Here is a 27,310-nt window from a genome sequence, read left to right on the forward strand (position 1 = left end):
CAACGACTTCTACATAAATAGCCTATATACGTCCCACTGCTGGGCACAGGCCTCCTCTCAATCAACCGGAGAGGGTATGGAGCATACTCCACCACGCTGCTCCACTGCGGGTTGGTGGAGGTGTTTTTACGGCTAATAGCCGGGACCAACGGCTTAACGTGCCCTCCGAAGCACGGAATGAACTTACTTTTACGGACAATCAGGTGATTCGAGCCTGAAAAGTCCTTACCAAACAAAGGACAGTCTCACAAAGTGATTTCGACAATGTCCCCATCGGGAATCGAACCCGGACCTCCAGATCGTGAGCCTAACGCTCTTACCACTAGACCACGGAGGCTGTTTCTACAACGACTTCTACAAAGGACATAAACATACGAATAAAAACAAGCACAATAGGCGGCCTTATTGCTAAACAGCAATACGAACATTATGTATAATAATATTAGCAACGGAACCTTTTCTTCTATTCTTTCCAAGAATCACTAATTCAATCGTCTTTATATTACCTACTGAAAGAGTGTATTTTTCTTAAGAAGGTAAATGTACTTAATAATGAAATAACTCTTGCTATATCTCAGCTTTTATTTACTCGTAATAGATATATTACTTCGCATTACCGTACAAATGAAATGTAATGTGCGTCGTGTACAGTCATGAGCAATATCATGTACCCACTTTAGAACTCTGTCGCACTATCATATTTGACATTTAATGAGACTTACGGTTTAATTTGTTAAAAATGTTAATGTGACATGGTTTCAAAGTGTGTACATATTAGTACTCGTGACCGTATAGTTATGTGCCTTTCGGGAATGTTCTTGTTGCAAAAACTCTTTAGTACTAAGGATACTAGCTGTTTTTTACGGCCACTACGGCCAGTCTTTTACTGTGCAAGCTGTGCGTTTATGGAACTCCTTACCTGCTTCCATCAGAGTCGCTAACTCTCTTCAGAGCTTCAAAAACCAGTTGCGAGTTCATTTTGAATCCTTATGCGGATATTCTTAGGATATTACTATTATATATGATGTATTTTATTTATTTCAATACTTGTTTTGTATGTGTGTGTATAGTCTTTTATTTATTATTATAGTTTTCTCTGATTATGGTTAGGTATATTTTAGTATATATGGTTTATATTATATTGAGTATTTATTAATATATGTACGTATAGTATAGAGTATTTATTATATTAACTTTAGTTTTACTTTTAGGTATTAATTTTTTTTATTGCACCATCCCGCATCCAAGTTGTTTGTAAATGTTTGTTTCCTTTTGGTGGTTGCCTGGAAGAAATTGCTCTAGAGCAATAAGGCCGCCCAAATTGTACTGTTTTCATGTGTTATGTCTGATTGTTGAAATTTTAGTTCTGTGCAATAAAGTATATTTGATTTGATTTGATTTGATTTTTTTTTTTTGATATTTGTCTTGTACTCTTATTCTATCTCTTAAATGCTAATTAAGCTCTTTTTATATAACTTACGCGCGTGTTTACTGCCGTGTCGTGTAGCATTTGGAATAGGCATCTGCCTATGACACAGTACGGACAGTTCTTACAAAAATTTCATTCCTGCCTTGTGTCGCCTTACCGAGTACGAGCGAGACAGACAAACCGCGCGCTCTCTCCTTATGGTATATATATTACTCCTTACGGTCATTTAGACTAAAGTAAGACTCAAAGGGGGTGAGGTAAATCCAGCCCGGGGCCTTTACCAATAGGTGGGGGGCGGATAGTTACCGTTCTACGCAATGTTATTCTTTGTTTACTTAGCTAGTCACTGTTTGTAAGTGAGTGACGTATGTGTCGTGAGTGTCTGAGGTTCTGCAACGTTATGAATAATGTATGAAATCTGTTTTGATATTGTTTACTCTTTGTTTTGAGTATTCATTGTTAAGTTACCTAAATATGTCTTAAGTCTGCGTATTTATAATAATATTATTATGAAAGTTTCGCGCCGCATTGGCGCTTCTGCGTTGTAATGACGTGAAATGTAAATAAATACATTTTCTTTATTTTGTGTCCATAGGTAGAGAATTAAATTTTAAAGGAAGAAAGAAAGAAAGATAACATTTATTTCCATATTGGACGCCACATTAACAGACTTACATTACTTAAAAAAGAAAGAAACAAAAATACATAAATAATTAAGGATATTAAATTATAATGCCGTGTCGTGCTAGCACGGGCCGCGGCGCTGGTTTTTCTATGTACAGTCATGAGCAATATAATGTATCCACTTTAGGACTCTGTCGCACTAACATATTTGACATTTAGTGAGACTGACAGTTCAATTTGTCAAAAAAGTTAATGTGACATGGTACCAAAGTGTATACATTAATGCTCGTGACCGTTCATAGGCATAGAATTGAATATTCTCAGTCCTAAGATCCGTATTGGTACCGAGATAGACTTACCTAACTTCCCAATGGGAGTCACTTTTGTATAAAGGGATGGGTTGCATGGACTTGTATGTAATCCGCACACGGATACCGCCTCCCGTGCTGCAAAATCAACCGTAACATAACATAACATAAGCTTTAGATTATATCTTAATGGGGGTAGGGTTAGTCAGAGGTACATCCATCGCAAGGTGAACTAAGTACCCACACCTCACCGAGCTTTCTGTTAGACCAACGTGATATGTGAGCCGTATCGCCATCTGTAATGGTCGAGCCAACTGTGTTAGTGAAAACTGCACTTAAGATAACTTATTAACTCATATACAAATCCAGTACGGGGGTTTGAACCGGCACAAAATCCGTCGTATTACGTCAAAATCGTATAATTTCTGGTAACATGTGGTTCTTCTGCCTATCCCTATAACACTACAGACACGAGTGGAGTTTCTTTCTGTATCGAAAGAACAAGTAAGAGATCATTTTACAGTAGTCACACGGTATGCGCGTGCGGCGATGCGTCGCGGCGGTGGCAGGAATAAATCGATTTCACTTTTAGTCGCTTTTGGTATTGTCCCGCGCAAGCGCCGCGTGACGAATTTGTGGGGGCAATGAATTGGGCTAATTCTGTCCTGCCTCGACAGTTGTTTCCCTAATTTTATGTTCAACTTGTGATCTTTGGAAGTTTATGGCTGGTGTAGTTTCTGATTTTGGTTATCCCGTCAAGACGTGGTTTAATGTAATTTCTGACCACAATTCTGAGTTAATATTGTATAAAGATGTTAAACTCATAAAGGTGTTTTTTAATTATTTTCAGGTCCACACTTCGATCGATGGAAAATTCCACTCGATATTAACTCAGAATCAGGTTCTCAGCGGTGAAGGAAAACATCGTGAGGAAACCCACATTGAAACCCACAAACGAGAAATGCATTTTCGGAAGTGAAGTGTAACCTAACCTGTATTGGGCTGGTTTTCCCTTCGCGGGTTGCAAGATCAGACAGGCAGTCGCTTCTGTAAAAAAACCGGACCTGTCAAATCTTTAGGTTAGGTAAGCGGATCCTGTGAAAAACGGGATAATGCAAGGGAGATGATGATTAACTCAGAATCATGAGCTCGGTTCCGTGTCATTAAAATCCTGTATGCTATACACCTCTGCCTACCCCATCGGGGATTCAGACGTGATGCTATGTTATTTGTTATAAAACACTGAAGCGCTTACGAGAATTGATGTACAATATGTTACTGTAGTTACAAGTACAACCGTACACAGAATTAGAACATACAGGGTGTTAGTGATATCGTAACGAATACTGAGGGGGATGATTCAGACCATGATTATGAGTTAATATAAAGTTGAATTCTCCTTCGCTTAACTCATGATTTTTTTAAATTTATTTTTAATTCTATAATTTTGCGATGGAAAATTCTACTTGATATTAACTCAGAATAATGAGCCGAATCATCCCCCTCAATATTAGTTACGATGTCACTTATACCCCATACAAGGACTATAGGTGTTAGTGACACTGTAAGGAATACTGAGGGGGCTGATTTAGACCATGATTCTGAGTTAATAACGTTTATTTTTTTATTTTTAATTCCATACTTTTGCGACGAAAAATTCCGCGTGATATCAACTCAGAATTACGGTCTGCACCCATCAACGTTTTAGTTACGATGTCCCTAAGGCCAGGCGCGCACTACGAGTTATTCGCCGCGCGACAGAAAAGAGCAGCAGCATAATGTCGCACTCGCTACAATTTAAAACTGTTTGGTACAGTATTACAGTGCGACATTATGCCGCTGCTTTTTTCTGCCGCGCGGCGAAAAACTCGCCGCAAACAGTGCGCGCCTGGCCTAACATCCTGTATATACAACACACCACACAGACACTTACAACGAGTATACTCGTCTTGTTTCTCAAACAAACCTGCATCCAGTCTGGAGATATTAAACTAGGTGGAACTGCAAAACCGCAGTAACATAGTATTAATTATGTCCGTGGCCAAGTGGAGCATACTCGGTTTTGGGTCGCGCTCAAAGCAAGCGTTTGTTTAGGATGGAAATAGAAGTCTGAAGTAGTTGTGTGTACCTAGCTCTGGTATTTCATATATGTAGTTTGTGTTTTGTTTTTGGGATTGTAAAGCACACTATACCATAATATGATTTAAACAACAGGACAGAGATTAATATTAATCTTTTATTTTAGCCAATAACGGCATAGTTACAAAAATATACCGACGTAACGTAAATATGTATAATTTATATTTATTAAAATAAATGTCTATCTATGTCTATCTATGTATTATACACTGCATGTCTCCTTGTCACGATGGTCAGCTGGAAATGAGGGAAATCGTCGACCACGCTGGCGGGGTCGGTATCGGGGTTCTGAAGTGTTGAAAACACTCAACTACTTATTCCTTATACATTATTTATCTATGTCGATTTACTCCGTAGTCTGCCTGTCCCCCGAGCCCTGTGCCCTGTATCGGGTAAAACTCGCTGTTTCTGGGGGCTAGGAGGTGCCTCCGCCAAGACGTGCAATACGAAGCTAAACTAGTAAGTATACAACTATAGAAACCCTAAAGTTTACAAACTCTACACGTCTGCATAGAACAAGGAATAACCCACCAGCGTCTGAACGATCTTACCTTCACGCAAAATAGGTGGCTTGGCCGTTTCACTACAATCACGTGAGGGTAAGGTGAAAAAACTATTTCTCTACCGCCGCCATGAGGCGTAAGGTTACAAATTTATAAGAAAGAAAGAAAGAAAATATTTATTTCCATATTGGACGCCACATTTACAAACTTAAATTACAGAAACTAAAAAATATAGTTCTTGTAGCAACGAAACGGGCAAGGCTCATATTTTGCCTAGAGTGTAGAGTTTGAAAACTTAGGGTTTGTACAGTTAGGGCGTGCAGTAGAAGCTTGGTTCTACATGAGACTTGATAACTTTTTGATATTGCGATCGACAGGATCTTGTCTTGGCGACATTTTACATGGAAATGTTTTTGTTGGGTCTAAGTAACAGCAATTCCCAAACACATTATTAAAAGTAAAGGAACAAACAAAAATAAAACCACGCAAAAACCGATTTACAAAATGAAAATCGTTAAAAATACACAAACAATTATTATGCAAATAAAGTTCGCGCCTTAACCGCCAGGATGCATTTAAATCGGCCCGTTTTGCACCACAAAATCGCAATATTAAAATTAATTCGAATATCGGACTGGGCGGAACGGACAGCAATAATCGTAAAAGATAATAATCGTCGATAACCACATCCAACATGGCGGGCCCAATATGGCTGCCGAAATAATTGGCGGGATCGTCGAAAATAGTGCTGGCAGAAAATCGATAGGGATCTTTTTACGATTATCGGTAAAATAAAGTTTATTTATTGCGTCCGACCGAATTGAGTGGGCTCTTTGAGAATTGTGTTTGAGTTTTCCTGCAGTACGATTACGAACGAGGGTGATAAAAGGAACAATCTTATGTTCGGTTAACGATTAGAATTGTTTTAACATTATTATATTTTTGTGGATGGTGGTACTACTGCAGCTTCTCAACCTGTACAGCCGAGGAAAAAAAGCTGTAAGAAAACCATTAGCACAGGGCTTTTTTAAAAATGTTTTAATACTATTTCGGCTAATGTTCAATAATGTTTATCTATAGAACTAATTATTTCACAAACATCACTAGACATGTAAGTTTCGCTAATTTGTAGGTTGGTTAAATTGTTTTAGGCTAGGTTGGTTTTAATTGGGTGGATCGTGAGCTGCGGATAATTAAAGGATAATTTAGTACGTACGGTCACGAGCATTAATATGTATACACTTTGGTACCATGTCACATTAACTTTTTTGACAAATTGAACTGTAAGTCTCACTAAATGTCAAATATGTTAGTGCGACAGAGTCCTAAATTGGGTACATTATACGTATATTGCTCATGACTGTACTTTATGTTATTCAAATAAATATCATCATCTCCCTAGCGTTATCTTGTTTTCGCAGGCTTCGCTTACCTTATCTAAAGATTTTGACAGATGCAGTTTTTTAACAGATCAGTATTCAAGCGCCCAACCCGCACCTGAAACATGGCCCAATACCTATCACGTACTTACGTGTGTGTCCTCACTTCTTCTATCGTGTGGGTTATGAGGTGGATTACCAACCCCATCAACCCTGGTGTCAGGATTATTATTGAGTCGCCATAGGCCCCTGACATGGCTCATGTAACGACTACATGCTTACATCGGTAAGTAGTAACCGGGACCAACGGCTTAACGTGCCTTCCGAAGCACGGATCATGTTACTTTCTAACAATCAGGTGATCAGCCTGTAATGTCCTAACCAAACTAGGGATCACAAAGTGATTAAAACCCGCAATATTATCGTTCGGGATTTGAACCCGGGACCTCCGGATCGTGAGCACAACGCTCAACCACATGACCACGGAGGTCGTGTTTCCTCATGATGTTATCATATACCACGAGCACGTGATAATCATTTCTGATCCATGAATTCTAAAGTTGTTGTTGTTGTTGTTGTTGTGCTGGCAATCGAACCTGCGACCTCACAGTGAGAGTCAACTGGACTACCACGATACCTAATTCAATTAAATACATACATACATACGGTCACGAGCATTAATATGCATACACTTTGGTACCACGTCACATTAACTTTTTTGACTAATTGAACTGTAAGTCTCACTAAATGTCAAACATTTTAGTGCGACAGAGTCTTAAAGTGGGTACATTATATTGCTCATGACTGTACATACATACATAAATATGATCGCGCCTATTACCCATTGGGGCAATAGTTTGATTTCCGTGGTTAGTGCGATACTGACACACCACCTTCTCTTCTTCCACTCTCATCAAAGTCTTTATGTATTCACTCCGATTTAAAGAACTCTTGACCTAATCTTTTTTCAAAATATGCTGGATCTGATCGCAGTATGAACGCCCAGACTTTTCTTTACTACAAAAAACAGACTACCAATACACTACTCATCACTAATTAAAGAGCCACGCTCCTGTGGGTGTAGAATTTTCCAAGCTGTTTTATAGGGAAAATAGAGCAGTGGTTTTCTTCTTGCCTTCCGCCCCGCTACTCTGTCTGACGCGAGTGTGATGGTGCCCAGAGTAGTCTATTTCAAAGACCTACTAGGACTCCTGTCCTCCGCCTCTGAATAGTACTGTCAGTTACTGCTGCCCTCTGCCAGGTTCCAGGTTACAGTCCCTGTGACTCGCCTCTTCCATCCTGCATTGCCGTACCGATGGCTCCCATCTTCGCCTCTGCAACCGTCGAGGTCTTCATAAAAATACACTGCCACTGATACAATAAATACGGTTGGCAGTTTTTAATTTGTCTCAAGACAACCGGAGTGCAAACCTATTGCAATATACTCGGTTCTCGTAAAACTTTTATTACTGATAGTGGATAATTGGTAATAAAATCGGATCAGTATAGAATTTTCTACTGAATTAACTGCTGTGAACTATAAATCTTGTCTAGTTAAGATTGACAGACGGATAGGCGGACTGCATTTGAACTGCAAGACAGCTGCAAAATAGACTAGTTTCCAACTAGACAAATCAGTTACTTTTTACTAAGTCTACAATGGAATTTGTATGAAAATAACACTGCAACGTCATAGAAAAAAACGTGATAAAATGTATGCTCTATTATTAAGGTTTTTCTGATTTTAATATGATAAAAAAGTTAAGATAAGTAAATAGAAAACTGTTTTCATCACTTTTGGATCTGTCATTATTAGGAATCAGAATATCATTATTAATCTTTGACGTAGGATAGTAATAATTGCAGTTGAGTGCAAAATGCCACTCCCAAAAAAAAATCGTGTCGCAGATAGTTTTCCGCGCCCCTTCTTCAGTTTAGGATGGTTCTTTAGTTTAGGATGGAACCGAACTATAAATTTGGCCTTTAATTAATATTCTATAATGACTGATGATCCTACAATGATAAAAATGGATGTAATTTTATACGATTTTTGAGTACCCTAAAGTACTTCGATATATATTGTACATATCAAAACTAAATAAGTACCTAAATCATAATACTGAATGCTTTTTACTGAAGATGCGAAAGACGTAATATACGATCCCGACGACCCGATTACTCTAGCCATAGAGGCGGCCAATCAGCTCGCGACGAGAAACACATCAGGACCCCGATACCAACCCCGCCGCCGGCGTGATCGACGATTGCCCTCATTCGGGTCTGATACTATGATCCCGTTAGACGACGCCCTGAGCCGAGGTTCGCACCCAACTGGGCGTCCTCAAGCCTGTTGTCTTAATTTTTGTACCGGGTGAAAGCCCTCAGCGCTCCCCATTTGTCCGGCCAAGTAGTTCATGCCATCTGCGGCAAATCTACAATAAGTCACGTCAAAAAAAAAGAAAATATGATGATGCAAAGTCTTCTTCCAGTCTTTTTGACACCAGGATTCTACCATAATAGCGCTGTTTGTCTGACAAATACTTTTGGGGCATTATATCATCATCACGTCTAAGCAACCTTATCTTTATGACTAGTAAAGTTTTTACGATCAATTACTCTTATCGAAAGTCTATCAGTCGGTGTTTTTCACGCATAAACATCGGTTCACTGACAGCGGGTAGCGATTACGGGTAACAGCGATAAAGTCTAAAGATTTTAGATAATTTATATGGCGTGGTCTTGTGGTACATCGGCTTGTTTTTCAAACAGGGAGCGTCGGTTCGAGCCCCGGTATCGTAATTGCAAGTCTGGTGCACCAATGAGCTCAATAAACCGATATGAAACTATTCAATATATTATCGCTATGATTACTTCTACTATTATACTCGCTTGAGGAGCTCGGTGGCGCAGCGGTTATCGAACTGCGATTGTTGAAGTTAAGCAACTTTCATAGGCCGGTCATAGGATGGGTGACCAAAAAAAATTTTTTTTTCTCGATCTCCTCCGTGCTTCGGAAGGCACGTTAAGCCGTTGGTCCCGGCTGCATTAGCAGTCGTTAATAACCACCAATCCGCACTGGGCACCCGTGGTCGTTTAAGGCTCGATCTCCCTATCCATCCATAGGGAAGGCCCGTGCCCCAGCAGTGGGGATGATGGTGATGACTCGCATACACCAAACTCGCATACTCACACATTCATATTCCTACTTAACACACACACCCTTCGCTCTAATACTTAGATGTAAGTTTAATATTAAGTTTCCTTTGACAAACTATGCGCCAACCATGTATCCATTTTTTACGGTTTCCCAAGATACAGGCTCCGCCTAGTTTGGGAACCTCTGTTCATCTGGATAATATAATATATATATTTTTAATATAAACACCCATCCTATTTTATGTGCCTCATTGTATTGTTTTCTGGTAATAAAAACATTTTTCATTTTTTTTTTCAATTGGGTGATCAACCTTTACGCCTGTTTACGCGCCATCGACTGAATTAGATAGTTTCCCAGGTCAAAGACAGGTCTGAAGATGACATAAAAGGTTTTCTTTTTTCTATTTAACTTATTTATGAATTTTAATAAAGCTAAATGTAATTATAAGTGCTACATTCTGTCACGTTTTTCTATGACGTCACAGGTTGTATTTTCATACAAATTGCATTGTAATTTCTTGTTTTAACGTTTAGTAAAAAGTAAGTGATTTGACTAGTTGTAAACTACCATATTGCCCGAATGTAAAATTATCTGTGCTTAGGAAGGCACTTTAAGCCGTTGGTCTCGGTAAAGTGCTTATCAACGAACGCCGCACCAACCCTGATGTCAGTGTTTTTACTTTTTATGTAGCCTAATTAATGTCCACTGCTGGGCAAAGGCCTCCTACTTCTAGTGTTATTATTAAAAAAAACAAAAAATATGTTATTATACACATTTATAAATGTGTGTATGTACATATTTTTATCCCCTCATACGGGCAAATCTATAATAGGTCATGTCAAAAAAGGGTACCTTAACTATAAAAATACAATGTTTGATGAATGTGGAGGAAGCAAGAGTAGTATATCGGGATCTCCCTGCTTACTCCGGTGGGAAATAGGCGTGAGTTTGCTGTGTATGTACCTAAAATATTTAGCACATTTCTCAACACGTAAAAAAGTATTCGTGCCATTTTGACGTAAATCAAAGTTTATAAATAATGAATGCCTCATGGTAACAATTATTAATTATTAACAATTAATTACCATGTAATTGACGTAGAAAATATGTTACATAGTCAAAAATTAGGAGAGCATGTTACTTCAAAGGCATCCGTTTCCAAACTCTCTCAATTACATAGCAATTTAATTTTCATTTTGCTTAGCGACGCGTGTCAAGTGTCGTATAGATGAGGTATGGGACACATATTAGGATGGTAACATGTAGAAGCGACATAATGCTACCAATGTGAATTCCGCATCTACCAGGAAGGTTAACCATGTTGCAAAACGGTTATGATAATCGACAGTAACGAGCTCCGTCACTACACCACGTGGGTTGTTATACCATTATACCTACTTCAATAACGGCCTCCATGGTCCAGTGGTTGAGCGTTAGGCTCACGATCCGGAGGTCCCGGGTTCGAATCCCGGTGAGTAAATATCACAAAAATTACTTTGTGATCCCTAGTTTGGTTAGGACATACAGGCTGATCACCTGATTGTCCGAAAGTAAGATGATGCATGCTTCGGAAGGCACGTTAAGCCGTCGGTCCCGGTTACTACTTACGGATTTACATCCGTAATACGGGTTTACATTACGGATCTACTATCGCGTGGATTGTGAGGTGGATTACCTACCCCATCATCCCTGGTGTCAGGGTTACTATTGAACCGCCAAAGGCCCCTGACATGGCTCATGTAACGACTACTAACTTGCATAATTAAGTTTATGTATGTAAACTAGTAAAATTATTATAATATTAATGATTCATTCATAATTTTAAGAATCAATGGCGACAGATTTTAGTTACGTTTGCGCATAAAAAGTTGGAAGACGAAATTCTTTTTTTTTTCAGTAAGAACACATTTGAAGAGGAACATCTATTGATGAAAGACAAAATCAGTATCATAGCTACTTGTGGGTAGATACCTAGATTAGAAAGTGATAATGTGCAGACGTCAGTCTAGATTCTAGATTGAGTTAATTTGACGGCTAGACGGACTATCGCGCTGTCTAGTTAGTTAATCAATCTTGTGACTGAATTAGGCAATTGAATAAGTCCTTACATATTCAAATTCCATTACCAGTACGCATCGTATTTTTACAATTAAATTCCAGATAATAATTAAAGAACCTTACATTATGAATAAATGAATTTTGAATTGTTGAATTTGAATATGTTAATATGATACTGTATTTTTTAAACTATAATAATTTTAATAATAATAATAAATATATAATATATAAATAATAATAAAAATAATAAAAGTATAATAATATATTGATAATAATATGAATTTGACAGAAGTTCATGTGAAGCTTACTTTATGTGAAAAAGCTTATTATAAGACTAATGACTATCTAAATGATAAAAGTGTCTAGTATTGAATGTGATGAGGGAAATCGTCGACCACGCCGGCGGGGACGGTATCGGGTTTCTGAAGTGTTTGGTGTCGCGAGCTGCCTCTGTAGCTAGAGTAATCGGGTGAAGCAGGCAGCAGGGAAAGTAAGTGTAGGTAGAATAAGTTCGATGTCATGTGTGCGCAATAATCTTTGGTATTCCCGAAACGCTGTATTGTATGAGACACATTTGTCTCACTGACAAAGTACCTACTTCGTTGTCGTAGGTATGCCAAACTTACGGCCTGATACAATACAACGCAAAGTTTGTCGCATTAAGGTTGCTATTCGTTCGAACTAATTCGTACCTTTTGTACGTGTCATGTTAATAAAATTGGGTGCAGCTTTAATTAAGAATGAGATTAAGCGTCCTTTCCCTTCTTTTAGGTCGTATATTGGTGCGTTGTAAGCATGAATTTGTCACGGATTTATCTGTGTATGTGTGCGTTGGTGTAACGGAAAGCTTAGTGAGGTTGTTAAGTATCCACACTTTGTTCAGCTTGCGGTGGATGTACTTCTGACTACCCCAGTTGGGGTATAGTCGTGAGCTTATTTCATGTAACGGCCTCTGTGGTCCAGTGATTGCGTGTTAGGCTCACGATCCGGTGGTCCTGGGTTCGAATCCCGGTGGGAAAAAAATTAAAATTCACTTTGTGATTCCTAGTTTGGTTAGGACATTACAGGCTGATCACCTGATTGTCCAGAAGTAAGATGATCCGTGCTTCGGAAGCCACGTTAAGCCGTTAGTTCCGGTTACTACTTACTGATGTAATTACATAGTCGTTACATGAGTCATGTCAGGGGCCTTTGGCCTCTAACACCTCACAACCCACACGATAGAAGAAGATTTCATGTTATTTATGAGTAAATCTTAGGAAAATATTTAATGGTTCTAAGCTTCATCGGAAGCGAATAAAAAAATGCCGTATGTTTAGTATACCCTTAAACTAACGGTATCTCACATATATCACAACAAGCATACATAATACATACTTAAATTCATGCCTGTAATCCTTAATGGAGTGGGCAGAGCCACAAGTATTGAACCTGCGACCTCAAAATAAGCGTCTGGCGTTCTTCCAACTAGGCAACCACGATTTATGTTCTAAATATTTTAAGGGGCAATTTAAGTATAAAGAATTTACTTTGAACAGTTTTAAAACAGTAATTCAACAGAACCTTTGTAAAAAAAATATTGATTAATTAAGTAATATTACAAAAAAGTCGTCAAATAACCCAACTTAAAATTACTTAACCTAGAACCCACTCCGTGTCAAACTTGGCCGAAAAGTGCCCATGACACTAGCAGCGTTACCGCGTTGGATTGCCACGGACAACCTCTGAGCCAAGTAAGACCCGGAGCGGGGTCAAAGCCTTGCTCTCTAAGGCGACAGCCCACGCGCGTACGCACGCGTTTAAGTTTGTAAAAATGGTTATTATAAGGTTAGTGATTATTTAGAAGATATGAATGCATGGGATTAACTGTCTAGGAACTGTTAATAGGCAGCCAAATTACTAATTTGTATAACAATTATTTTTATGATTTTTTTGAGAACCTAGTGTTCTGTGCGTAGGTTTTTCTTGCAGCTTCTTTTCCCCGGCTGTTGGAGGCGATGGTCGCTCCGGTAAATAAAACCCCTTCGATATGTTAAAGTGGACTGTATTATATTAAAAGATACAAGAAAACGTGCCTCGTCGGCAAAGTCCGTGGCGTAAAGTCCCTTAATATTGCCATAGGACAAAATATTACAGTAAAAATAATATACACTTTGATGTTGCCAACATGCTGCGGCCTCACAGAATATGACTTATTTTTAAATTGAAGTAATTAACCTTTTAAAGCACAACTTAGAGTAGAATATCAAACTATTAAGGACATACTACTGAAGCGAAGCTAATCAATTCAATGTAAAACATTCTTTTTAAAGTATTCTATGAAGCACATGAATAACATTCTTTTAAGTTAAGTGAAAAACAATCTAGTGAAAACTTTAGACACATAAGTACAAATAGTAACCTTTTACATCTGATACAATGCCTTTATATAAGTTAAAGAAAAACTATCGACCAGAGTATACATGTACAACAGTTTTAAGAATTATTATTAAAAAGAGAAAACATTACATCTCATAACAATATTTGTAAGAAAACTGTTTGCAAAATGAAAACATTAAATAATAATTTTATGTAACTTATTCTATATAAAAAATATCCTATAATAGGTATGTAAGTAAAACATAACAATGTATCCTAAGGAAAGTAAAAACATAAGCACATATCTTATAAAATAAAATAACCTTTAATCTTTATTCTAAATATATTTACTTATCTATAGGCAAGACGCTCACCTTCGTCACAGACCTAATGTGAGTTTTGCCATTAGGCGTCTTTACTTCTAAAGCCCTAACTTTCTGGTCAGCTCCAGGGAAAACTTTGGTTACCCGGGCCATGGGCCATGACAATATGGTGGGGTGTCTTGTTCCCTAAGTATCACTAGAGAACCTACATCAATATTTGGTACATCATCTCGCCATTTAGGACGAGTTTGTAACACGGTAAGATGATGTTTGTACCATACTTTCCAAAACATTTGTTTTAGCTTTATACAATGGTCCCAAAACCTTAACCTATTGTTAGGTACATCTGACACATTTTGCTCTGGATATGAAGTCGGAGCCACACCAATGAGAAAATGTCCCGGCGTGAGGTATGAAAAGTCATCGATGTCTGAAGTTGACATGGGAACTAAAGGCCTCGAATTTAGTACGGCTTCGATCTCACACAAAACAGTTTGAAGCTGCTCATAAGTTAGCAGAGTGTTGTGTACAATACGTTTTAAATGGTACTTTGCACTTTTGACTGCGGCCTCCCAGAGGCCACCAAACACCGGTGAGTAGCATGGAATGAAGTTAAATCGCACTCCTCTAGTAGCTGAATAATCTTGCACCTGTGTTTGATGGTCTCGAGACGCGAGCAGCTTGTGCAAATCAGCTAATTGGTTGTCTGCGCCTTTAAACGTCGCTGCGTTGTCACAATAAACATCGGTGGGCAAACCGCGTCGCGATATTAGTCGTTTGAAACAAGCGAGAAAGGTATCGGTGGTCAAGTCTGAGGCTAACTCAAGATGAATTGCCTTTGTTGAAAAGCAGACGAAAACACAAATATAGCCTTTACCTACTACTGACTTTCGTATACGCGAAAGCTTAACATTGACGGGCCCAGCGAAGTCTATTCCAACCTTCTCGAAGGGACGGGAAAGGGTGACACGGTCCTCAGGTAATGAACCCATTAACTGTTTTGCAGCCGCCGCTTTCAGTCTGAAACACATAATACATTTGTGAGTGACTTTTTTAATCTCTCGTATACCATTAATTATCCAGTATCTTTCGTTTAAGCTAGATAACAAAAGTTTAGGTCCTGCATGAAGCAGCCTATAATGCTCATTCTGAATAATAAGTTGTGTAACATGAGAATTTTTAGCTAATATCAAAGGGTGTTTCCTAACATAGGTAAGATTAGCATGGTCAAGCCTACCCCCTACTCTTAACAAACCCTCTTCATCTACAAACGGATGCAATGGCTTTAAACTACCTTTTAAACAAGTACCATTTCCTATAGAGTGTAATTCCTCTTTGAAGTGAAGGGATTGATCATGTTTCAAAATCAGTCTCAATGCATTATTTAACTCGGCACTAGACAAATAATTATTTTTATTTTTATCGTTTTTAGATTTAATGTTGCGACAGAATCTCAGTACATAAGCTAAAACTCGTGTCATTTTTTGTATGGATGAATACTTGTAAATATAATCAAATACCTCCGACTGCGATTGCGCGACCAGGGAGATCACGGCGCTGGTGGTCGGGGCTTCAGGTAGGTTTGCAGGTGACCCGGGTGTAGCAGACTTCAGCTCAGGTAAATTAACAGGTAAGTCCATATGTTCATTGAATGAATACTCACTGTTTCGCAGAAAGTCTGGGCCGTGCCACCATAACTTGGAGTGTGGAAAATCACTGGGGTTAATACCTCTGCTTACTAGATCGGCAGGGTTATCAATAGTATTAACATAAAGCCAGTGAAAGTTGGATGTTAAGTCGCAAACAACTTTTATTCTATTTGCCACATATGCTCCCAGCTTTGCCACCTCTGTCTTCATCCAAGAAAGTACTATCTTGCTATCAGAGAACAAGTATACGTTATGGATGGAAATTTTTAACTGAATAGTTTCATACACTTTTTTAACTAACTTTGTAAGTAACAGACATGCATTCAACTCAAGCCTGGGAACAGTTAGGCTTTTACTAAGGGGATTAATCCTGGATTTAGAGCAAAGTAAACTTAGCAGCACCTCACCTGTCGACGATGTGACCCGCAGGTATGTACAGCAACCATAAGCCACCTTGCTGGAGGCATCGGCAAACCCAATGAGCTCCATCTTGACTGCTTGCTTCACAGGAATATTCCTACTTAAATAAATTGGCTCTAACTTATTCAAGCTTTCTATAAATTGTAACCATTCATTTTTTATGTTTTCAGGGAGAGGAGAGTCCCAACATACGTTTGCAGACCATATCTTCTGTAGTATGACCTTTGCCCTAACTATAATGGGGCTTGCGTAACCCATGGGATCGAAAAATTTGCAAACGTAACTTAAAATATTACGCTTAGTTACTCGTTTAAAATCGTATGGTTCAGGGGATGAAATTATGAAAGAATCGTCACTTAAATCGACATTCAAACCTAGTGCTTTAAAACTCTGATTCTCTGGGCTAGGCAGCTCATTTAAGTGCCGCTGTTCCGGCAGTATGTCAGACAAGACGTCAGGGTTGTTGGACGTCCATTTATGTGTCTGAAATCCACCTCTAGCAAGCATTTCCCGCAACTCATTCTTTGCTGTAACTAACGTAGATAAGTCGTCATTAGAATATAAAATGTCATCAACGTAACAACAATTATCAAGAATAAATGAAGCTAATGGGAGCTCATTATTAGATCGCGTTGATAACTCTTTTAAACAGCGTGTGGCCAGGTAACTAGAACTTTTTAGCCCGTACGTAACGGTATCCAATTGAATACATTTAATGTCCTCATTTGGATTGTCCCGCCACAACACATTTTGTAAGGGAGTGTACTGAGGATTGATTTGTATGTTTCTAAACATATGGCGAATGTCAGCCGTAATCGTGTACGCGCCGAAACGGTACAATAAAATGATATCAAAGAGGTCTCGTTGAACAACAGGTCCATTCAATAGCAAGTCATTCAAAGACACTCCCTTGCTACCCTTCAATGATCCATCAAAAACAGTTCTTAAGCGAGTTGATCTACTGTGTTCATTCATGACAGCAAAATGAGCAAAAAAGTATAGGGGATCCCTAGCAAAATCGTATTGCTCAATGTCAACATAATGCGCATGGTTAAATTTTATAAAATCTTTAATAAAGCTCTGATATTCAGAGAAAGACTTCTCATCTTTATGTAATCGTTTTTCTAAACTCAAAAATCGCTGAAGTGCACTATGGAATGAATCACCTAATGTATTGCTTACCTCATCTAAAGGCAATTTCAAAGGCAAATCTAATGAAAATTGATTGTCCTGCAACTTCACAGAGTTTTGAAATATATTTTCGCAGAGCTCTTGCTCTGTAGTTTTTTCATTATATACATGTGGTACACTTTCAGCTTCCCAAAATGAACTTACAGCATTATTAAGACCGTTATCACAGCTTTGACAAAACAAAGATACAACCCTATCAGCCGCATGCTGGTCTGCAATACTACCTCCCACTACATAGCCGAACTCGGTGTTTATGAAGCGCGGTGTGGGCAGCTCATTCTGCGATGAGAGGCGCTCTGGCTCCGTGGATGGCAGTATCACCTGAAAAAATATGCCCGCACCCATAAGTATATCAATTTCCCCAGGCACATTAAAGTTATCATCTGCAAGTGGTAAGGCGGGTGGGATGAACATACGCGACAAGTCAATCTTGTTTTGTGGGAGTTTGCATGTGATTGTGTCAATGACATGGCAGTTGACCGTAGTTGAATAGTCAGACTTCAATGAATAGACATGCAACGGAAGGGAATAGGATATTTTGGTCTTTGCATTGGAAATACCAACTATATCAGCCGCATTCCGCTTAGGAGTCATGCCTAGCATATTGACAAGCTTGCTGGTAACAAACGAAGCCTGTGAGCCACTGTCTAATAAGGCCTTTATGGTGTGCTCCGTGCCATCCTTAGCAACAACCTTGACACGGCAAGTGGGAAGGATCACATGTGCATTGTCATGAGAAAAATTGCATGACTGTATTGTATTGACCACTTCCTCAGCGTGCAGTAATGTATTATGTGCTTGCCTGCATGTAGCGCATCGAAAATGATATCTGCATTTTTTGGTGTGTGAATTTAAGCATATCTCACACAACTTGTTAGCCCTAACAAACTTTATTCTGTCAGCGACAGCCATACATTTAAAATGCGGACAGTTAAATAATTTGTGGGTTGTGGACTTACATTTCAGACATCCGGAGGCTCCTGAGTCGGTTGCGATGTTGACAGCCAGTTTCTTCCTTACCATACCCTGGTCTGCAGTTTCCAGAGCCATGGCTCATCGTTCTAGGTACTCAAGGAACTCCTTGAGGGACGGGTCAGCCTTCAGGTCTCGTTCCATCTGATATGCTCGTGCCGTGTAGGTATCTAGTTTGCGAAACAAAAGACACAATAATATGGCATCCCACGATTCAACTGAGTCGTCTAAGTTCTTTAAAGCCGCAATTTCCTGCCTAACTGTCGATATAAACTCGCGCAGTTGCACTGAGGTTGATTTTGATACAGAGGGCATATCCAAGATTGTGTTAATATGATCACAAATAATCAAGTGACGATTGTCATATCTACTGTTAATTAATTGCAATGCCTCTTCATAACTCTCATCTAACAAAGGTAAGTTCTTAATTAAGTCATAAGGCTCATCTTTTAACAAAGTCCTTAAATAGTACATGCGTTGGATATTGTCTAACGAACTGTTGTTATGTGTATATAGTATTAAGTAATTATAAGTTCTTTGTACCATCTACACTTGCGAATGACTTGTTGATCAATTATCTATAGAGATTTTAGTTTCTACGTTATCCGCTAGATGTCGCTGTACCGTTTGATGCATTTCCTACATCGCGGTGTTAAGATTCATCGACCATTTAATAGGGTCAAGCTGTTTAATTTTTAAAAATACATTTCACTGTGGAACAGAGTACATATTGTTTCAATTAGTGCCTCTCCTAGTACACCCTCGGGAACCTGAGCAGGAGTTTGTTCATTATGAATCATACTGTTATACAGTTGTATAAACGGTTTAAAGTCACCGTACTTACCAGTGAAAGGTTTAATTTGTATTTGAGGCAGATTGAGCTTGGCAGCCGTGACAGACGACGTTGACGGCGTGTTAGGCTTCTCGGTACGCATAGCCGTACCAGAGAGCAAAGACAGTTGGCTGCTCAGGGAACTAAGGGCCGAGTAATACTTGTCCTCCATGGACTCCACATCCTCCTTGTCGTCATCACTATGTTGTATTATTTCCACATTAAACTGCTCGTACTCCTTGAACGAAGTCTCGAGCCGCGACTTGCGAATGTTTAAGGTGTCCATAGTCGCCTTGTTGAATTGTTCACTAGCCACAAAATTAAAAATCCGTGTCAACGTGCCCTTTACGTATCCTCTTGCTGAAATTAAATGATGAAAACGCTCGTCGTCTGCCATTGCCGTTAATAACAATTACAATAGTATATAACAAACGAATAAAACTTGTATAAATATAAAATGTAAAAAAGTGGAAACACATTATTTACCGAAATAAACAATTATTTCAGCAGATGCCCAGGATATTGATTGCAGGGTACACCAAATTTGGTCAACTTTCATCATGGTAACTAAACCTACCATCGACTTATCTGGGTTTAAGGGTTCGTACAAACGGAGCGCTAGCGTTATTTTAATTTCAGTTCTAAACAATGACTTTTTTTTCAGAGATGCTATAGTTCAGCTATAGAGAGGACACAGAGAGTAATTACAAAAAAAAAACGAATTACTAAACTGCCAGTAGATGTCCGACAGGAGCTTACGGACAGAAAGCGGCAGGCGCAATTAGATTTAGCAATAAGGCCGCCTTTGTCTCTAGTGTCTCGATTTATTTGTTTGGTACGTCATTTTGTGCAATCAAGTATATTGTATTGCAAGACTGTAATTTTAAATTCTAATAAAAAATATATATTTTTAAGGTCCGAATGTTAAGTGCTTGGTAAAAAATGTAAATAAAACAAGCATTCAATTATAAATTGGTTTTAGTTCATATTAATAAACCTTAATTTTTCTACTGGTTTTCTTTAATTCCTGAAATCACACACACAAAATGTCTATGTCAATCTTACCCGTTATTGGTAACCATAGTTACCATCGACTTAAAAAGGCAGAAACGCTCAGTGCGAACAGAAACTTAGCGAGGGCGGCCATCTTGGTAAGAATACGGTGTTACAAATAAGTCGTGACCAGGTGTTATATTTATATTTCTTGTGTTTAAACTAAATAACATTAAAATATAATTTGAATACTAGTAAAAAGTGTAAGAAATGCGCTTTCAAATAAAAATTATTACAGTCCCTAGAACATGATACTTTACATGCTATTAACAGGCATGGCTGGGATAACTGAAAAAATGAGCGGATTCTGTCAATTCTAATTGGATTTGAGATAGATTTTATAATGTGATCTTTTTTATTTTTATCTAATTAGAATCATTGCACATCTGGCTTGCTGTTTCTGAATTTTCTTTATTATAGCCACAGTAGTTTTTGAGTTACAAGCCTATTTATAACACGCCACGATATCGCCCACCGAACGCCGCGCAAGTTCGAAATGCCTGGACTGTTGAGGCTAGATTTGCTAGTGCGCCTGGACTGTCAAGTGGTTAACGAAAAAACTAAAATGGCTGAATGAGTAAAAAATTGTTCGGAGCTATTCGTTCTTGCCGCGCCGGTAGAGCTTCACTGCGTCACCTTGCTGTGATTGGTTGCCGCTCTGCGTCAAATTTCCCGCTCGTCCGTGATTGGCTGAAAATACTGTGCCGTCGTTGTATTATAGGCCGCACGCACACGGCACACGGAGTGAGTGAGTGGTATAGATGTTGCCCTCTTGCGGTAAATATGTGCGACGAAGACACCGATCAATGTTACCCAGTCAATATTGAAGTAGATTGTAGTGAAAAAATTGAAGTCACTTATAAAAAAAAATTGCCGCTCACGATAAAAAATGTTGCGTGTAGCTTGAAAAATAAAATGATGATGCTCACGATTATGTAGCGTGAAACATGTAGAAATCTTCCTTCTTCTATATAATCTTCTTAACACTGTGTCTGCAACCTATTATGTAGCGATAGAATGGCTAGTAGAAAATTTTGCCGCCAAACCTCGTAGGCGCGAAGCGTTTGAAGTTGAAGTCGTGAAGAATGTACAGAATCGCCGCAAATTCCTGTTATGTTGCGATAGATGGCTCGTCCATTAATAATTCGACGTAAATCGCTGCCAACCGTCGTAGGAAATATGCTATCGTTGACTTTATGTTGACGACACTTTCCCGCCGCCGCGCTGCTTTCTTTGTCTTCAAAGTCACTGATTTTTCCCGGTCTCATATGGACCAATGTTGGAGGCGATGGTCGCTCCGGTAAATAAAACCCCTTCGATATGTTAAAGTGGACTGTATTATATTAAAACTAGGAAATATTTACATAAAGTTAAAAGATACAAGAAAACGTGCCTCGTCGGCAAAGTCCGTGGCGTAAAGTCCCTTAATATTGCCATAGGACAAAATATTACAGTAAAAATAATATAGACTTTGATGTTGCCAACACCGGCTATACAGGTTGTGAGAAGCTGCAGTAGTTTTACGTGGATAAGACGTTCATTATGTAAAAATTGACGATTCAAAATGTAGGTAACTGTGTTACCTATTGAATAAAGATATTTTTAATTTCGAATTTGAAAAATAAACTGCAACTTTTTGTAATCCTCGTACAACCACTTTTTTGCCATCCTGATTTCTAAGGTCACGTCCTTTTAGGTAAATAAAAGGGCGTATGATTAAACAAGTTAATACATCAATGTCGACGCAACTTGTATAGGTACATTGATGGATTGTGGCCCAACTGCTATACTCCCTAAAGTGTAGTTACATAACGTTACTTTGCTGTTAAAACATAACATACATAACATTTATGTTACAACAGCAAAGCAGGCGTTAGAAAATTGACAAATATAAATGTTATGTATGTTATGTTATGTTTTATAATAACATACATAACATTTATATATGTTATGTCATTATTTTATGAATTTATTAATTCATTTATTAACATAACGGTTGTCCAAGGCGTCAGAAATTTACACATACATGATTATATACAGTAGATAGATACGTCAATTAGCATAATAATAACAACCAGAGTGAAATTAAATGAAAACATATATACATACATACATAAACTTACGCCTATTTCCCATCGGGGTAAGCAGAGACTATAGAATTCCATTTACTTCGATCCTGACACACTTTACTTCACTTCTACATTCATCAATCGCTTCATACACGCACGCTGGTTCAGAGTAGATCGTACTAAATGTTTTCTAAGGGCATCTTCAATTTGGTCAATGTTAGACCTTCGCTTCATTTACCAATGGATTGTTTAGAAAAATAATGAAATTATCAGTAAGTGTGTGAATGTGTAATTAATTTGGCTGAAGCTGGGGCGGTTGGAGTGAGGGTAGTCTATCTGTCAATTTTTGCTTATAAGTACGTTTTTTTTTTAAATAGTGACTATTTTTTTTGAGCCGTTGGTCCCGCCCGGCTATTAGCCGTAAAAACACCTCCACCAACCCGCATTGGAGCAGCGTGGTGGATGCTAAATACCCCCTCCGGTTGATTGAGGGGAGGCCTGTACCCAGCAGTGGGACGTATATAGGCTGTTTGTGTTATGTGTGACTATTTTCTAGTAATTTGTAATCGCTATTATTAAAAGTATAGAAGTTTTATATACAATTTGGTTTCTTTACTATATACTCGGGAAAAGATACAGGCAATATTAAAAAATAAGTTATGAATCATCATAATCACATTATGCGGAAAAGTACGACAATTTTTGTTTCTTTATCGGCAAAAGTTTTCGGTAGCAGTTCGTATACAGGCTTTTGAAAAGTATTCTTATTTACGACGTCATTCTAGGCTTGTTTGCGACGTCATAAGAGGAAAATAAAAGAGTTAGTGTGCGAGTTTTTATGACATTGTGTGTTATAACAGGGATGGACGTTAAGCCTTTGCGAAGTTTGTCTGTAAACGGTAGGTATGTACGCGAAGTATAGGTACTAACACCTATCTCCCGGGGTAAGCAAAGACTGTGGAATAGGCTAGCCTATTCCTACTAGTACTAGTCAAATCAGTTACTTGAAACTAAACGTCAAAACAAAACAAAATTACTATTGGAATTTGAATGAATAAGGACACTGTAACGTCAAACAAACAGAAACAGAAAAACGAGATAAAATGTCGGAATTATTATAACGTTTTCTTATTTATAATTCATAAATAAGTTAAATAGAAAAAAGAAAAAGTTTTTCGTTAGTTTTAGATCTGTCTTTATTTAGTACCTAATCAGAATTTCAGCACCTTGAACTTAGTACATGACCCAATTCCATTCGCTTCGATCCTGACACACTTCTCTTGCTTCCTCAACATTCATCAATTGTTTCACGCAGGGTTCAGAGTAGATCGTACTAATCCTTTTTAGGACATCTCCAATTTGATCAATGTACGTCTTTCTAGGTCTTCCTCTGCCAGCCCTACCACGAACCTTCGCTTCATTTACCGCTTTCGTAATCTTGAAAAACGCTTATATTATATAGAATAATAAAGTTGATGTTTTAAACGAAAAAATAATGCATTATATTTTTGGACTAACAAAAAGCCTTCAAACTTTCTTGTCATCATCAGTCACGGTTGAAATAATTTGGGTTGGCAGCCCAGGGTTGGATCTAGGGGACGTGTCCTTCATAATTATAAACAATAAAGACATAAGTCCGCTCACCTAATATGAGGATTTGACAGGTCCGGTTTTTTACAGAAGCGACTGCCTGTCTGACCTTTCACATACCTCGAAAAATGCATTTCTCGGGAATGTGTTTACTGGGTTTACTTCACCGCTGAAAACGTGATAATAATTTATGATCGAAACGTGAATTCAAAAACAAATTCGACAATCATTGGTTTAGGCATGTGGTGGATTAGAACCTGACGCCCTCAAAGTGAGAGGCAAGCGTTCTGCCAACTTCCATCTAACCACGGCTACACGGATAAAATAACATAATCAGCCTATATACGTCCCACTGCTGGGTACAGGCCTCCCCTCAATCAACTGGAGGTGATAATGGAAGTATCTGCTCACTATGGTTTTAGTTCATTCATCCTGTATTTTTTTTCAGTTTGTTCTCAGATATATTCGACAAAAAAATTGTAAAATTAAACGACCCATTATAATAACCTAAAAAGAATAATGTCGAAAAGCAAAAGTGCTTTTAAACATGAGTTGTATCAGTATGACTTTTTTAACCGACTCCGAGAAAAGGAGGAAGTTCTCAATTCGTCGGGATCTTTTTTGATGCTTGTTGCCCCGATTATTCGAAACGCCTGGACCGATCTTTAGACTTTCAGGTCAGTGAGACCTCTAGTTTTTTTTGTGTTTTTTAAGTATCTCAGTCAAATATTCATGGACATTAAAAGTAAATAAATACATTTCCTTAAATACCCACATCAAAAAGTCTGAAGCTTTAGAACAATAATTTATGTTCCAAATTCTCTATCTGAAAAATAATCCATCAAAATCGTTTTTTAAGTCCATCCCTGCCTGAAAAATTAACTGAAACCACCTGAAACTCCAAATTGTTTTTTTTTGTTGACAAACATCTAGTAAATTACTAAAACCCCAACAAAATTGATGGCGACAAATTGATGGGAATATTTGACGCACCGATAAATTGGATTCCATTATTTTGTGGCGACGCAAATCGTTCATAGAATAGCAACAATAAGTACTACTTTCAGCAGTTCAGTCTTGGTGTTTATCATGGAACAATACAGAGAAGCATCTTTGGTATCACGAAGAACTGGGAAACAATCAAAATTGCAATTTGATATTTGCGCATATAAAAATAAGTGCGCAATGCCAACAAAATGTTGAAAAGCAATATTGCTTTTGAGATGACTTGCTTTTACCTTTTAGCATCCCAGCTGAACAACGGCGTGAGTAGAGTGAATAAATGTCCAAGCGCAAGTTGTCAAATTTGACAGACTAGTGAAGGTTCCTCGTTCACGCATCGACTTGCTCGCGACTTGAATATGATAAGTAACTCACACAAATGATGTCAAAAACTATCATTTTTCTCATTTCTTTAAAAATGGCTTCCTTTGTTTTTTACCTTTGATGGGTTTGCTCTTGGCCCCAGACTTGCCCGAAGGCAATAACGAGGTCTAAGATGGAGCGATCTCACCCAGAAAGTGCCCGGTCACTCTGGCCTTCAAAGCCCGTCACCCGGGTTATATGCATTTGGAAATACAGAAGACGGCAGAGAATTCCACTCCCTAGCAGTGCGCATGATGAAGGACGATGCGATGCGCTTTGCTTTGACGATGCGAATAGTTGGCATATCCACCAAATAGGGATGGAACCCGGCCGTACGTCTGGAAGTCTGAAGATAAAAGGGTGATGGTGGAATGAGCCCGTGTAGATTCCACTTGATATCAATTCAGATTCATGGCCTGAATCATCCCTCAAAGTTTTCGTCACGACGTCACTAACACTGTATAGAAGGTATACTTGTTAGAAGGAGATTTTATGCGGTGTCCGGGGATTTTTTTTTGTCGTGTCCGTATCGCGTCCACTTGGCCGGACAAATGTCTCGGTGTCCGGTGTCCGGGGTATCCTCGTGCTATTTTTATGACAAAGGTCAAAAGTCTGACATCATGGGGTAAGGTCGTACAGAACTTTTCTTTCATAAAAACTAACTTTTAGTTGGCGTGACTAGTACTGAATAAGAATTAGACCTAAATGGGTATACAATAGATGTTTATTGTATTGGAATTTGGTGGGCCAGAAAATAAGAATTTATCTTCGTGTACAGTCATGAGCAATATAATGTACCCACTTTAGGACTCTGTCGCACTAACATATTTGACATTTAGTGAGACTTACAGTTCAATTTGTCAAAAAAGTTAATGTGATATGGTACCAAAGTGTATACATATTATTAATGCTCGTGACCGTACATATTACACTCGCATGTAAAAACCGAAGAAATTCAAAAGCCAAAGTCAAAGTATTTATTGCACACCAAGTGGTAAACAGTTGTTGTTAAAAAATATAATATATGTATATTATACATAGCCACTTATTCCACATTTATGAACCCGGGAAGGTATAGCAAAAAACAAGAGAAAATAAAATAAGCAATAAATAAAGCCAGAAATACAAAAAAAAATCAATCAAAATTAATCAAAAATAAAAGGATTTCAATTTCAAAATTTATATTACACCAAAAACTTACAGGTAGACAGCCTATTATCATATGAGAAAAACTCATGCAGTGTGTAAAAACTTTTCTCAATTTAAAACTCCTAAGCAAATTTAAACCTTTTTTGAACTTAATTAATTAATTAATTAACTTTTTAAAATGAGTCAGACTTGTGCATTGAGTTTTCTGAACCTCCACAAGATATGATTTATTAATTAATTTATATAAGATTATAGTCAATATTTATTGACTATTTTTTTTTAAATATAATATTATTCTTATTTTTCAGATGATGTTGGTATTCCATTTCACAACCCACACGATAGGTAGAAGGAGAATAAAATAAAAATGTTTAATATTGATACGGTCACTATACCGCTCACTAAAAGATGTCGGTAGTCAACCAATTAGATGCAAAATAATGTTGCCATAGATAATAGGCTAATTTCCAACTAGTTAAATCAGTTACTTTTTACTAAACGTCAAAACAAGAAATTACTATTGCATTTGTATGAAAAAACAATATGTGACGTCATAGTGTGCTTTTTCATACGAATTCCATAGTAATTTTGTGTTTCGACGTATAATAAAAAGCAACTACTGCTACTGTAACACTGCATTAAAAACAATTTAAGATTAGTATACAATAATTTAAGGATTTGACATTGATTCTTTTTTTAATTTTTGATTTGATTTTGATTTTATATGAATGGCATGACATTT

The 27,310-nt window shown here is 38.0% G+C and overlaps 1 protein-coding gene across 1 annotated transcript; it reads right to left on the minus strand.

Annotated features, from left to right (window-relative positions):
- Positions 1 to 17,739: 17,739 nt before the first annotated feature.
- Positions 17,740 to 19,809, minus strand: LOC126374237 (uncharacterized). Its single transcript, XM_050020748.1, has 3 exons — positions 19,355 to 19,809; positions 18,498 to 18,680; positions 17,740 to 17,859 (listed from the first exon to the last, which is right to left on the minus strand). Exons 1-2 carry the CDS (start codon positions 19,737 to 19,739, stop codon positions 18,592 to 18,594), a joined length of 474 nt encoding a protein of 157 aa, XP_049876705.1. The 5' UTR covers positions 19,740 to 19,809; the 3' UTR covers positions 17,740 to 17,859; positions 18,498 to 18,591.
- Between the last annotated feature and the right edge of the window lie 7,501 nt (positions 19,810 to 27,310).

Source organism: Pectinophora gossypiella, chromosome 17, assembly GCF_024362695.1.
Source record: "Pectinophora gossypiella chromosome 17, ilPecGoss1.1, whole genome shotgun sequence".
Classification (NCBI taxonomy): Eukaryota; Metazoa; Arthropoda; class Insecta; order Lepidoptera; family Gelechiidae; genus Pectinophora; species Pectinophora gossypiella.

What these genes read in the sequence shown, in the direction of transcription:
- LOC126374237 (XM_050020748.1), bottom strand. Translation starts at nt 19,739, where the DNA reads ATGGCAGACGACGAGCGTTTTCATCATTTAATTTCAGCAAGAGGATAC. An exon ending in ACAAATTAAACCTTTCACTG is followed by an intron (nt 18,681 to 19,354) that starts GTAAGTACGGTG and finishes TTCGCAAACTAG; the next exon opens with ATACCTACACGGCACGAGCA.